We start from the raw sequence: 16,161 nt of genomic DNA on the forward strand, positions 1-16,161 counted from the left end.
TTAATTTATTATAAATGTTTAATACTAAAACATGAATAATTTCTGTGTAATATTTAAATTTAATGTAAAACTTAATTCTTTCATTTTATTCTTGAAAATAAATATATGTATTTTACTATTATTGTTGTTTACTAAACAGAGACTAGTATGTTCAGCTTTTACTGTTAAACTCGATAATTTACTAATTTTATTAACAGTAACATTTTATTAAGCAATTTTTATAGTAATATTTAAAATTAAACAAAAGAAAAGGCCAAAATAAAGTTCAAATCCAAGTATACATACGCGAGTTACATACAAATATACATAAGTTACTAATGATAAACAATTGTGTGTAGAATATTTAAACAAAGAAGTGTTTTCAATCAATTACTTAATTTATTATTTATATTTTATTTGATAGTTTTCAACCTGTTAAAATATTAGTTAATGGTATGTTACTGGTTCATGATATAGATAAACCAAAAATTATAATATTCAATTTTATGTTAATTTTGTAAAGTATAACTTTATTTTTCTCTTTTACAGCTATTGTTATGCCTGTATGTCAACCACAATGTGGTGTAAATGCCCATTGTGAATATGGAATTGTTAACCGTTGTGTTTGCAATCCCAGTACAAGTGGTAATCCTTATGATCAATGTGGCCCACAAGATAAACGTTCATGTTCAACTACATCTTGTGGCATTAGAGCTAAATGTAAAGAAGGAATCAATTCTGTTGAATGTTTCTGTCCATCTGGTTTTACAGGAAATCCATATGTTGAATGTAATGGTATGTATTACAGTGTATTATTATTTTTTATTTATGTTAGGTTTTAGTTTAGTCTTAAGTAGGATATTATGTAATTTCCGACTTTGGGCTTCATCTTCCAAATATAAATAAACGAACAACATTTACTATCAAGAAGATGTTGAAAATTGTTCATTTAAAATCTTTCTGCGTGTGTGAGTAGTAACATAAATTATTATTATCAAGTTTCATTATTAATTCAGTTAAGATCTAATTTTCTGTTTGCCATTTTTTATATAATATCTTTCTATCATTTCTGTCTTATATAATTGTATTTATCTTTTTTTTACCTCTGTTGATTGTAATAATTAATCTTTGATTAAGTTAAAAATTAAAATTTTTAATCTCTTTTTATTTTTATGTCATTGATAATTTACTAATCATTAAAAAGTATATTTAAAACATTTAAGGATTTCGTGATTAAAATGAACAAATGATATAAATATGTTTTTAATTTTTGTTGACAGATATTGATGAATGTAGTGGAAATGCATGTGGAATTAATGCAGTTTGTTTAAATACACCTGGAAACTATGATTGTCGTTGTGTTGATGGATTTGTTGGAAATCCATTCTCTGGATGCTCACCAGCTCCTCGTCTTGTTTGTAAAGATCCAGCAAGTTGTCAATGTAGCAAAGATGTTCCGTGCCCTCCAGAGTAAGTAATTTTTCTAATTTTATATTTCACAAAATTAGAATTAGAATAAGAAAAATTTTAAAAATGATAATATTTTGGTTTAGTTTCCTATTCATTTTATTTTTTGTAATACTTAAAAATTTATCATTTTTAACATACATTTTCATAGTTATAACATAAAAAAACAAAATTATATGAATTTATCACATTAAAGAGTTATTTCATAAAATGGCTATGGTTCTTGAATATTCATTGTCACTGGAAAATTGTTATTTCTCCTCTGTTTAACAAAAAGATACAGAATCAGGTATTATTTATTGCTGGTTTTTTATTTAAAAGAAAAACACTTAATAATTTTATTTTTTACGTAATTTTTTTTTACTGAAGTTGGAATTTTCAAGATAACCATTCATTTTTTTCAAAATACCATTTCATAACTAACATGACTGATGCAAGATCTATTCATATTTTTATACAGAATTTATAAAGGTACAATTTCTTTGGGATTGATTATACTTTGTGATATTAGTTACATTTATGTGTATATATATATATATATATATATCATATATTTGTCTTGTATTTTATTATAAATTATTATTTTTGGAGAATTCTAATTGTGTGTAATTTATAATTTGAATAAATTTTTATTAATTTTTTTTTCAGATTTACCTGTAAAAGTGGTCGATGTAAACACAAGTGTGATGGAGTTAAATGTGGTCCAAGAGCTGGTTGTGTAAATGGCAAATGTGTATGTCCTCCTGGATTAACAGGAAACCCTGTTGATTTAAAAAGAGGATGTCAAATTCAAGGACAATGTAATAATGATTTTGATTGTAAATCGACTGAAATTTGTTTTCAACTCGGTAAAGGTGTACGAAAGTGTGTCGATGCTTGTAGTAAATTACAATGTGGACCAAATGCGCTCTGTGTATCAGATAATCATCGATCATCATGTATTTGTGCTGAAGGTTATTCTGGAAATCCTGTGGATCTTAATATTGGTTGTCAACCAGCAGAAAGAGTTGCACCAAAAGAGGAATGTAGTAAAGATGAGGATTGTCCTAAAGGATTGATATGTTCAGTTAATTTAGATGGTATAAGTTCTTGCATTAATCCATGTTTAACCGTTGCTTGTGGACAAAATGAAGTGTGTAACATTAATACAAATGATCATCCATCATGTGATTGTCAACCTGGATTCATATGGAATCCTGTGACATCAGGTTGTGAAAAACCATCAACACCAGATTGTAATGCTGATCAAGATTGCCAGTTGGTTTCTGCATGTAGAAAAGATGCATTAGGTGTATTAAAATGTGTACCAGTTTGTGTAGAATTTAATTGTTCACCTAATGCTATATGTGTTGCGTCAAAACATGAAGGACATTGTGAATGTTTACCTGGATTTACTGGAAATCCAAATGATAGAAATGGTTGTAAACCGACTCTGAAAAATCAATGTACACAAGATAATCAATGTGCTGAATCTGACACGTGTAGATTAGATAGTCAAACCAGTACATTAATGTGTAGCCCTGCATGTGATTTGATAAATTGTGGTCCACATGCTGTATGTATTGCTAATAATCATGTCGCTCAATGTCAGTGTCCACCTGGACTTTATACAGGAGATCCTAATGACCCAACATCAGGATGTAAAACAGTCCCTTGTGTATATAACATTGATTGTCCAGCTCATCAGTTATGTGATCGTTTGTCACATACATGTTTGGATGTTTGTCAAGAAGATTCATGTGGTGATAATGCTGTATGTATTGCAGAAGATCATAAACCAATTTGTCAGTGTCCAGCTGGTTTTAAACCAAATCCATTACCAGATATTGAATGCACTACCATTGAAGTATGTAAACCTAATCCATGTCATCCTTCTGCTATATGTGAACCAAGTTCAACTTCAGGATATACTTGTGTTTGTCCACCAGGACATATCGGGGATCCAGTTACAGCTGGTTGTAGATTAGAAGGAAATTGTCCTGGTGGTGATGCTGATTGTCCACCAAAATCTATTTGTGTTGAAGGGAAATGTGTCAATCCTTGTGATGGTGCATGTGGAGTTAACACATATTGTACAGTTGAAAATCGGAAACCAGTTTGTTCTTGTCCAGCAAGATTTGAACCAATGCCTTCAGGACCAAACACCGGTTGCGTTAGAACAACTCCAAGTTGTTCTTCTGATGCTGATTGCTCTGGTGATATCTGTATCAATGGACAGTGCAAAGGTATGTATAATATTTATATTTCTAGATTTTAAAATTTTCTGTAAAATCATTTTTCTTTAGACCCCATATTATACACTATTCCTTTCTGTTAACGTTTCTCTGTTCCTCTTAATTCCTTAAATATCTCACTTTATTCAGGTCACATTCTTTTTTTTCTTTTGATATTCATATGTTTTCTTAAAATTCTCTTCAATAGTAATTTTCATTAAATAAATCACCACAGAAATTTCACCCAAAAAAAAACTTTCTTTTGATTTATATCAAAGTAAACCACTTATGTAAAAAAGAATTGAGTTTTATACCGCATCATTGCGAATTAAAATTAATTTTTATTGTTTTAACTTCCGTTTATTAAAAAAAAAAGTACGAATAATGGTAATTACATATAAAAGTACAATTTTTATTTTCTTAATAATTAGAATTCCAAACTTTTTTTCACTGATAATACAGATAATATTTAAGAATATTGTTTATTTGGTTTTTTCTTATTTTTTCATTGTTGATTTCAAAATAATGGTCACTTTTTAAAATTGTTATTTTGGTTTTTATTATTAAAATTTAGAGATTTTTTTTTAAACATTATTATGTTATATACATAGTTTTATCATTTCAAGTAAACTGATTGTGAAAAATGTAGTGAAAAAAGTTGTGAGGGAAAGAAGAATTTTCATTAAAATTTTGGCAAACTCAGCCACCTAGAGGTTTTTCATTAATACTATATTTTTCTACAGTGCTTAATATTAGTATAAAACACAGTGAGACCTTTTACAGTGTTTGTATAGCTGTTTCCCTGTGAAGCAAATTTATTACTTTTTCCCCAGATAATAAAGAGTTAGTTACCAGAGAACTGACATCAAGGCTTCCTTAAGCAAAAACTCACAGATTCGAGGGATTCTTTAAGAAATTATATTCGGTCTAAACTGAGATATAGTAAGATCTATCTCTTAAATGGGTTGTTCAATAAGAAACTTAATGAATGATTAGGTTCAAAAATCTTTATGATATTCAAAAATGAGTGAAAAATACAACTAGTTTGAGCTAACTATAAATAAATTTCATAAATTTCAGATCCTTTGATTCTGTATCCAACAATATTTATTCTTGGATTTTATAATTAACACCACAACTTGGCTTGAGAAATGTATGGTTTTACACAAATTTGTATTCACTGTCACTTCAAACAAGAAATATAACGGCAATAAATAAAGCTACTCTAAATATCTTGCTGACTTGACAGTTTGATTGATTATTAACTATTCACTTTCATTACATAGTTTCTAATAATTATTGTATTTATTTTTCAGCTGTTTGCCGTAATACTGAAGATTGCTCAGAAGGAGAAAGGTGTATGAATAATAAATGTGAAGTACCATGTGTTGGACATGCTCAGTGTAACGAAGGTAAAGCTTGTGTCAATGGAGTTTGTGTTCTTGGATGTCGCAGCAATAGAGACTGTAAATTAACATCAGCTTGTATCTCAAATAAATGTCAAGGTAAGAATTATAATGTTTTATATATATATATATATATATATATATATATATAAAACATATATATGTTTACATTTAAAATACAGATATATAGATATGTAACAAATGTATGTTTATATTTATATAATAGATAAAATTATGCAATCTACCCTGGATAAGAAGCAGTCTCTATGTGAATTGATTAACCTCTTGCTCAACAGTCATTCTTTCCCTTATTCTTCATCTCTCTTTGGATAAGAACAACGGAAATTGTGTCAGTCACTACTCTGTGGCTACAATATGTGTGCTCAGTATGGCAAATCTGCCTGTGGTAATCTTTAATGATGTTATCTTGGATTTTTCTTAAAAAAAAAAAAAACAACTATAATTATAATCTTTTTTTAATAATATTTAAACAGTCTTGTTTTCTTTTCTTTTGTTTTTATTTTTTCTCATATATTACAATTTTATTTTTTTAAATATATTAAAAATATGTCTCTTGACTTTCAGTTTTGTGTAAATTTTATTTGTCACCATTTATTTATTAGTTACTTTGTTTTAGTTGTCTTAAAATTCTGCCACTTTTTTGTTATAGATCCTTGCAAAGAAGAAGGTGTTTGTGGATCAAATGCACAATGTTCCACTGTTAATCATGCAACAGTTTGTAAATGTCCACCAGGTTTTCAAGGTAGCCCTGATCCACAAAAAGGTTGTGTTCGTATTTTGACAACATGTCTTACTAAGGAACAGTGCCCTCTTGGACAGGTAAATATTTTTTTATTCAATGGGAAATTTTTATTTTAATAATTATTATTGAACATTTTTTTTTTTTACTTTCCTGTCACGGTTTATTTATTCTTATATAGTAGAAAAATAATGATACATGAAAATAATTTTAAAAATCTAAAAAATTGATATTTTTAAATCGATATTTTAATTGATAATTAAAAAATGTTGATTAAAATATATGCAATTAATAAAAAGATACCTTTATTTGTATTTTGGGAATGGGGGTGAATTAAGGGGTAAATTTTTTTTTTTTTTGAAATGGTAAATAAGCGCATATACACATTTACTGAGATTAATATAAAGGGGATTATGTTAGCAAAATTTTTTAGAAAATAGACCCCAAAGAAACTATATACCCCACTCCCTGGACATATTGTCCCCAAAACTTTAATAACAGATTGCCCCGTGACCAAGAGTTTCTGTACCAAATTTCATCAAAATTTATTTATCCAGTCATAAGTTATTAAGCTTCAAACACACCAAGACATGTACATATGTACATATGTTTTTATATTACCTCCCACCTGTTTTGTTTTTTGAAGTCCCTGAGTGATGAAATGTCAAGAAATGCAACAAAACCTATATCCCATTTTTTGAATGAATACCAACCATGGTTTCCTTCTTGCAGCAGAGGTCTAGAGCTGAGACCAGGAAAGTATAAATAATAGAATAAATATGATGTTTTAATTACTGTAGAAGTTGTATTTCTCTTTCATTTTATTAATGAATTTTTATTAAACTTTCAACTATCATTTGGAGTAAAGTAATTCAAATTGGTAACTTTTAGTATATTATAAATTTTTTAGTTTATAAGTTCCTTAACAAATTAAGCTGATAAATTTGTGTCTTATTTATAAAAGTAGCAAAAAATTTTGAAGAAGATAGTCAGTCATTCTCTTTTTTTCAAATTTAGCTGGTAAACCGTTTTTTTTTTTGTATTTAAAATTATTTTAAATACATTTCAAAGATCAATCTAGTTAAAATTTATTTTGTAAGTTTCTTTCTGAAAAATTTTATAATTAAAAAAATTATATCTGATTTTCTTTTCTTTTCTTTTTAATTGTTACAGGTTTGTGATCAGAACGTCTGTCGTGAGCCATGCAGAGGAACTAGTGATTGTGTTGTTGGTGAAAGATGTGATAATGGACTTTGTATTAAAGTCTGTTACGGTGATAGCAATTGTTTAGTCGGTGAAGTTTGTCTTGGTGGTACTTGTCGTCCAGGTTGTGCAATTGATGCTGATTGTGATATTAGCCAAGTTTGTGTCCGTAAGAAGTGCAAGTAAGTTATATTAAATAAATTTCCGTTTTAACAGCATAATGTTGAAAATAATTGATTATTGATATATTTCAACTGTAGCATTAACTCTATTAAGAACTATTTGTTCATCGCTTGAAACTGTTTCTGCATAGGTTGAAGTGTGTGAAATGACACTCACTATATGGTTAATGTTGTAGTATGTTGTTTTCATACTGCCAAAACAATATTAATGTAGTTCCCATCCTTCTCTTATGTTCAGAAATTCCTCATGGAGTTACAGTTACAAGCAGTAAACAGTAACTAGTGCACAATACCACATTAAATTCATTACTTGATGAATGAATGTAATACACTATTACTTTTAATAGTGTATTTTATTACAGCTGTCATTCAAAATTAAACTAAGTGTAAAAGATAATGAATTTAATATTTATACAAAATATTAGTAAGCTTACAGGACAAAAAGGCACACAACTTATACTAAGACTTGACATGATTACATGTAAGTTTTCTTAGCCTGCTGGCCTCAGGCTAACATTTGAAGTATAATTTAGAGGGAATACAAAGAAAGATTTGGTGGTTCATACAACAGTTGAGTGGAATAAGGTTATACGAGTATACCACTTTTCCAGACATGCTTTGATTTTAAATTATTTTATTTATATTTTTTTAGATTATCATCAGTCTCTGATATCACTCCTTGATTTTTTGATGGGATAGAATTTGAAAACTTGGTTTATTTATTTTTCTGTATTTTCATTTTTTTTCTTATAATTAATTTGAGAATTCTTGTAGTTTTTTCTATGAAAACTTTTTTCTAATAAGTTTTGTGTCATGCATCATGATGTTACTATAAAATGTTTATTGATATAAACTGAAAGAAACATAAAGTAATATTAATTATAATTTTATTTTATTTCAGATGTGCAAATGGATTTAAATTAACACCGTCAGGATGTCAAGATGTTGATGAATGTCTTGATAAACCATGTCATCGTACAGCAGTATGTATTAATGAAATCGGTTCATATAAATGTGTATGTAAATCTGGTACTGTTGGCGATCCATATACAAGTCCTGGTTGTTTACGCCCTCATCAATGTTCTAGCGATAGAAATTGTAGTGAAAGTCTTGTTTGTGTACAAGGAAGATGTACTGATCCGTGCACATTACCAGTTAATCAGTGTGGTCCTAATGCCATATGTTCTGTATTTGATCATATACCATCATGTGCTTGTATTGCTGGATATTTAGGTGATCCACATAATCTTAATGTTGGATGTTTTAAAGTTGAATGTCTTGCTGATAATGATTGTCCTCGTGATAAATATTGTGATAATCGCAACAACAAGTGCATGAGTAAGTTCTACATTTTTTATTTTATGTTTTTTATTTTTTTTATAGCATTTAGTATTGTTTTTTTTTTTTTAAATTGCAGTTTATATAAAATTATATAAACTTGTGTTTTTCAGCTTATGGTAGTTTCTTTGTGATTTAGAAGACTGGTTACCAAGCTGTTTAATTATAAATGGAAAAATTATTTATTAATATTTTTATCCTGATTAACTACTCCAGTGTAGTATTATCAAGATTTTAAATACGCATATCCAGACCTAGGAATCATGATACTTTAATAATATTAATCTTGCTTAATTTGTTGTGCCAGAGTGGCACAGTGGTCAGTAGCTATTGAACATGGAAAATTATCTGGAGAGAGGTTATCTAGACCTGGTGACATTATATTTGAAGTATACAATTCAATACAATAATTACTTTACCACACTCTTATCAATATGCCTAGCTTTTGACATCTATTCATCAGTATGATTTCAAATATGACTTTCATTTCCAGTTAGGTTGCCTAAAAACCATTATGGTTATTTCTCTGACAAAAAGCCAGTTATTTATATATTTATTCAGGCAACAATGGCTAATGCCCAATGGTAATTACCATTATCAATGATAATGAATTTTTGTTGCATGTGAAATAATGCCATGCCTGACTGGGACTCAAACCTGGAACTTTAGGATGAAGAGATACTGTTGTAATGAAAAGGAAAAATAAGTTATAAATTATCATCTTCGCTATTTTTTTGTTTATATTAGCTGCTCAGAGAATCATTCTAAAGAGAGAAATAAGGCATCAGTATCCCTCTTAAATGCACCCCTATTTTAAAGACTATGAAATAATAATATAATAATAATTAAACTATGAAGTATGATTAAGACTATGAAAGACTATGACTATAATAATAATACTATATAATTCTATTATATAATACTATATAATTAAATAAATATTCTATATTAAAAATACAAAATTTTATATAAAAGTTCAAGAATACTGTTGCCTATAATATTATTATTGAAATTACTATCCTTTGGAACAATTACATTTTATAATTCATTTTTCAGAGTAAGTGCCCATAAAAAGTTGAAAATTGAGCCTGACTTTTAATGTTGAAAATGGGGACCTGGGGTTAAGAAGGTTGAGAATAATTGGTTTAATCCCTTAGAAAATGGATGCAAAATTTTATGTTGGTGGCTTTTTTTAATTTCTATGAATTATTTGGTTTAGAATATGCTCCACATTTGGTTTCTCTTTTCCATTTTGTCTCTGTCCTTAGTTTGTATTTTACCACACTCATATTGTTTCCATTCCTATAAGAATATATGACCTCATAGATTTATTTATTTACTTATGTTATCAGCTAACAGCCAGTTACAGTTAATATTTGATGACAGTGAGAAATAATTTTATAACATGTCATTAATGTGTTAGGATTTTAACTTAAATACTTTCAAAATAAGTCTGCTGTACCTTTTAAAGGTTCTTGAAGTGGTTTTGTAATATCTGTAGCACATAGAATACTAGTTAGCTGATTTCCAGGCATTAGATTATAATTTAAGGAGCTTTATTTACTGTAATTTTCTTACTAATTTGTTGTATTTTTGCACATGCAGAACGGCTAAGCAAAACTTGGGTTATTTACTAATAAAATACTAAGTTGATAATCCTAATCTTTTATCTCTATCTTACTTAATTATTTTATAATTCAAATTAATTTATGCATTTTGTTACATTTAAGAGCAATATTAGTTGAAAAGTTGATTCATTTAATTTTTTCAGATCCTTGTGATAATGTTAAGTGTGGTCGTGGTTCTTGTAAAGTACAAAGTCATAAAGCAGCCTGTTCATGTTTTCAAGGATATAAGAATATTGATGGAAAATGTGTTGATATTAATGAATGTTTGCAAAATCCTTGTCATAAAACAGCTACGTAAGTATTATGCATCTAAACATAAAAATGTTTATAACAAAAAACAAAGATTTGATTCATAGTTTATACATTTTTGTTTATTCTGTTTTTACTGTAAAATATTTTATGAAGTTCATATAGTTTACAAAATTTGTAAAAATAAATAAAATTATTTATTTATTTACTAATACATTTTTAATAGTTATAAATTGTAATTTATGCAACTGATAAACTGATACTCAAAGACAAAATTTTCTTACAACCTTACAAGTTTTGCAGAACTTGGAACATCTCATCTATTAGCATCCTAAAATTAAAGAATTTATAGTAAGGATAAAGTCAAATGCCAAAGCCTCACCAAAAAGCAATAAGTCACTGAAATTAAACACTGCTAAGTGCAATTTCATTACATTCTTTTAGTATTTTTTATTGGTTAATGACCACACCATCGATGCCACCTGAAAGATATTAAAAAAATTAATGCAGTGTGCTTTTGTGTGTTTATAAGTTATCAGTCTGAATGATGTTCTGATTCTCGCCACTATAGCATTAGTTGTTATACTGAGCCTAGTCAGCTCTAGTTTAGTGCTAAGCCAAATATATGGAATAGATTGTTAATTGTTTTCCCCTTTGAAGCATACACAATTATATAATTTTTATTTTTATATTAGCCACCAAAAAGTTTAAGATAAAATTAATAGTTGCTAACTAATAATTACAAGTCAGCCAATGGCACAATCGACGTCTACTTAATATATTAACAATAATTAAAGTAATATAAGTACATTAATAATATGTTTTTTAAATTATGATGTTTATTTTTTGTTTGAAAAATGATTTTATTTTAGTAATCCAGAAAGCTTATTAATTGAAAAACCCTTGTGAGTTTACTAATTTAGTTTTTTATTATTTTGTTTTTATAGTTGCCATAAACTGACTGTCAAATTGCGAAAAAAAATTACTATTAAAACTTAATGATGTTTTATTTGTAATTTTAGTATTAAGATGTATAATGATTACTTACAATAGTTATAAATAATAATTAATTCAAAAATGTAATAATAAATAAATAATGTAATGAATAATAATAAATGTAATGTAATTATTAATTCAAATTATTTTAACACTTGTTAATTATTGGTTAATACAACATATGTATTAAGTTAACAGAATATCTTTGGAATAAATTATTTTTAAAAAAGTAGTGATTAACAACCCTTGAATGTAGCAGCAGGAATTGGATTTCATCATATTTAAACGAGTAATTGTAGCATTAATCAATGATGTTAATTTTTTTTTTAAGATACTATTGTTTGAAATTTTCTAGATGTTATAGGATCCGTTTGTAAACAATGAATGGTATGAAATTTACCATCTTGTCCATGATCAAATGATTACAGTTATAAAATTAATGTATGGCTGATAAGGTAGTAAAAATAATAATAAACTGGTAAACTATTTAAAGAGTCATTTAATTACATATGCTTTATAAATTTGCTTTATAAAATGTATTTTTAATATTGTTTTCATTAATTACAGATGTAAGAATACACCTGGTGGTTATCAGTGTATTTGTACTGATGGCCTTGTTGGAGATCCCATTCAAACTGGTTGTAGACGACCTGGTGATTGTTTATCTGATAACGATTGCCCAAGTAGTGCTTCTTGTATTGAGAATACATGTAGAAATACCTGTGAAACACCAGCGGCTTGTGGAATAAATGCAGAGTGTGTTGCTTTAGAACACAGTGCTGTATGTCGCTGTCCTTCTCAAACAAGAGGTGACCCTAAGGTATGGTTTCAATATATAAATATTTTATTTATGTTTCTGTGATTAAGAATAATTTTTTTTAATATGCATTTATTATAATTAATGATATTATGGGCTTCCATATTCAGTCCAAAAGTTCTTTTGATCTTTGCTAAGGTATTAGTGACATCATTAGATATTACATAAATAGGCAATGATTTAAAGAAAAGTATCTATTCTCCATAAGAAAGAAAATAGCTCTGAGTCTTAGCCTATCCTTACTTCCAAAGTTTGTATTATTAATTCAGTTACATTCATTATTCTTTGGCAATATGTTATTTACGTCATGCTTATGTTGTACTTTTTTGTTACCATTTTCTTTGTAGGTAATTGAATATCCTTAATTTATTTCAAAAGTAAAACTATAAAAATTTAATATTTATACAAACTCTGTTATCAATAATCTCTTGCCATACACAAATTTTTATTGTAAAACGATAATTATAAAGTTTTACTAATCCTTTTAATTTTAATGCTTATAGTTATTGACAAAACTTTTAATGACAAATTTTTTTAACAAAAAAAGATTAATTTTTTAAATTAAAATTAATATTAAAAAAAAAGTTAACTCATGTGCACTGGTTATAGTCCATCCACTTCTGTTTAGGTCCCGATATCACATAGAATTCTAATAATAGTGTAGATTGATAAAAGATACAATAATAATAGTAATGAATAAATTGATTTCACAAAATAGCCTGAAGTTTTTATCACAACATATTATCTATATTAAATACTTTTGATTTCAGTAAAACAATGTGAATATAAAAGCTGTAACAAAGTGATGTTTAAATTAATGTTACTATTATAGTAGCAATAAGGATAATGAATGATGTAATACTTGCATACATACGAAATATAATGCTCTCAGCTTGAAAACAGTTACGATACCACATAAACTCAGTTTAATCAGTTGGATTATTCTTGTTCCTCATTCACAATATAAGGACAATGATGTTAGCCATCGAGTCAGTAATATTGCCTATATATGGTAGACATGGATAATTACATGTCTCAGTGCATTTTGTTCAGATCATTCATCCTAGACTATGACAAAAATTAACATTTTTTTTCCTTAACTTAAAATAATAATTAGTAGCAATGATCATGACAGATAGATATGACTTGCAATTTTAATTACTACTAATAATTTTATTTGCAGGTTGAATGTGTAAAACTAGAATGTGTTGATAGTACAGATTGCGCTGAATCATTGTTGTGTTTGAACAGTGTTTGTGTTAATCCATGTACCTTAGAAAATGTATGCGGCCAACAAGCACAGTGTACAGCGATTAATCATGCAGCTACATGTTCTTGTCGACCAGGTTACACAGGAGATCCACGTCTTGGATGCGTTAGATTACAGTATTGTGCTTCAGATAGCCAATGTTCTGCTGGTACAAAATGTTCCAATGGTATTTGTTCAAGTAAGTATTTTCTGTTTCTTTGTAACAATGTTGTTTTATATAAACAATATCGGTTTGTTTTTTAAAACTTAGATCTTGTATGTCTTGTTTATATGTAAAAATATGAGTATGTACTCAGATACTTCAGTATCTGCAGTTAATGCTTTCAAAATTATTATTTTATCCTGTACTGATTTTATTTATTAAAAAATTTAATTTGTTATTTATTAATTCTGTATTTTGTAATACTGCTGTGATTAAATCCTATAGATTTCTTTGATCCTTCTAAAGAAATATCAGGTCAGCTTACTGTTGTTAAATGTTGAGTTGAAGAAATCATTTCTGATTTGTTCTAATGTATGATAATTGTGATTTATATATAAATTCTGTTAAATAAACCACCTAGTACAGAATATTTAGATAAGACATATCTTTCACAAAAAGTTGGTAAGATATGCTTTATTTCATCAATATTCTTTACTAGGTGGTTTAATAGAATTTAAATATAATTTAACAGTATAGAGGAATTGCATAAATCATAAAAAGATTAATTTCAGTAAAGTAATTGTATTTTAATCCAAACGAAATATTTATTTATTTAAGTCCAATTTTTTGCTAAATGCATTATTTTTTTTATTTTTCATGTATCCAAACACAACTATTCATGTTTTCAAACACAACTAACTTACTGTAGATTTGTGTGGCAGTGTCCAAAGGTTAATTTTTTTAGATTTCTCTATAAGCTGGTAACAATATTCATAGTCCTGTAAACTACTTTATTTACTTCAGGTTTTTGTTATCAACAAAATTTTATTTTTGCAATTTCATAACTTAAAAGTAAAATATTGTTCTTAGCACCATTAAATAGTGAATTTAGCTTGTGAAGTAATGAAGATTTTATGCAATGTTATTTACTAGGTTTAGCTATATATATTTATTTATTTTTATTAAAGTTGTAATATAATTATTTATGTTTGTTAATTGTAATTGCTTTTTAAACTTAATGCATTCTACAGGTTTATGTAGCAGTACAAGAGAATGTATTAGTGAACAGTTGTGTATTAATAGTGTTTGTCAACCAACCTGTCAAAATAATATTACATGCCCTGATTTACAATTCTGTGAAAATGGTATTTGTGTTCAAGAGATTCGTTGTAGAATTAATAATGACTGCGATTTAAATAAACAATGCATTGAAAATAGTTACGGTCAGGTATGTTTTATATTTATTTATTTTCATTGAATATCATTAAACTTAAGAAGGTTTTATTAAAATACATCTTTTCAATAAGATTTTTTTTGTTGAGATCAGTCTCATATAATTTGAAGCGATTTACTTAATCCATTTAGTGGACCTTACTCATTTTTTGTCACAGGACAGGAGTTGAAATCAATTTTCGTGCCATTATTTTTTTCTATTCTGGCCATTATTTGCCATAAATAATTACTGCAGTTTTATGATTTCTAAAAAAATACACAGATTGAGTTTAATAGTAACTGATGTCTTCTTTGAATATCTTTTTTTATTGTTTTAGTAAATGTTTATCATCATAAAATTATTTTATTGGTGTTATCTGATTATCCAATTAATACCGTAGATAATTATACTTTATTTATTTCAAACAGGCTGAATGTCGTAATGTTTGTGAAGGAGCAGCATTATGTGGTAGAAATGCTGAATGTTCTGCTGTTAAACATCAAGCAGTTTGTACATGTAAACAAGGTTATCATGGGAATCCAAATGTTGCTTGTCATCCGATAGAATGTAATTCAAATAATGACTGTACTGAAGATAAATTATGTGAAGATCATATGTGTAAAATATCTTGTCTTGCTAAAAATCCATGTGGAACTAATACATTATGTTCTGCCAAGAATCATAAACAGGTTAGTAGTAGTAGTATATATTTTTATAGTTTAATAAAAAACCTTTTACCAGTTTTGTTTTTTATATGTTTAATACAGATGTAAAAACCAATGTTTTTACATTTGTATTTTTAGTTTCATAAAATATATATGTACCTTGAACAAATTTTTTTTAATAAATATTATAATTTCTTCTTTGTCTTCTTCATCATTGAAGGATTAAATTCATTAATCTATTTTTATATCTAATGTTTCCTCATTTTTTCTACATCTTTTTTTACAGTAGGTAAAAATCTAACTTAATTTAAAAATATATTATTACAGTTACTCATACCTTATATTATATTTTACATGTATTTTTTTTTTATAGGTTTGTTCTTGTCTACCGGGATATACCGGCGTTGCTTATGTCGGATGTAATTTAATTAATTTTTGTATGGAATCACCATGTGGTCCAGGAGCTACGTGTGATAATTCACGTGGTTCTTATAAATGTTTATGCCCGATCGGGACAGTTGGTGATCCATATAAAGATGGATGTCGTCCTCCAGTTGAATGTCAAACTGATGATGATTGTCCTTCAGCTGCAAAATGTATTCAAGATAACGGTGTACCGAAATGCAAAGGTAT

General features: G+C 27.5%; 1 protein-coding gene across 1 annotated transcript in view; it reads left to right on the forward strand.

The window, feature by feature from the left end:
* Positions 1-16,161, forward strand: part of dpy (fibrillin-like protein dumpy) — a 705,616-nt gene that overhangs the window by 349,885 nt on the left and 339,570 nt on the right. Inside the window, exons 22-34 of the mRNA XM_075365108.1 lie at positions 529-774; positions 1,260-1,449; positions 2,095-3,671; positions 4,976-5,164; positions 5,736-5,905; positions 6,999-7,210; positions 8,112-8,548; positions 10,320-10,470; positions 11,989-12,241; positions 13,422-13,686; positions 14,682-14,878; positions 15,292-15,552; positions 15,902-16,157. Of these exons, the coding sequence (XP_075221223.1) occupies positions 529-774; positions 1,260-1,449; positions 2,095-3,671; positions 4,976-5,164; positions 5,736-5,905; positions 6,999-7,210; positions 8,112-8,548; positions 10,320-10,470; positions 11,989-12,241; positions 13,422-13,686; positions 14,682-14,878; positions 15,292-15,552; positions 15,902-16,157 (4,404 nt within the window). The remainder of the gene's footprint in view (positions 1-528; positions 775-1,259; positions 1,450-2,094; positions 3,672-4,975; positions 5,165-5,735; positions 5,906-6,998; positions 7,211-8,111; positions 8,549-10,319; positions 10,471-11,988; positions 12,242-13,421; positions 13,687-14,681; positions 14,879-15,291; positions 15,553-15,901; positions 16,158-16,161) is intronic.

This window comes from Lycorma delicatula, chromosome 4 (assembly GCF_047948215.1).
Source record: "Lycorma delicatula isolate Av1 chromosome 4, ASM4794821v1, whole genome shotgun sequence".
In the NCBI taxonomy this organism is placed as follows: Eukaryota; Metazoa; Arthropoda; class Insecta; order Hemiptera; family Fulgoridae; genus Lycorma; species Lycorma delicatula.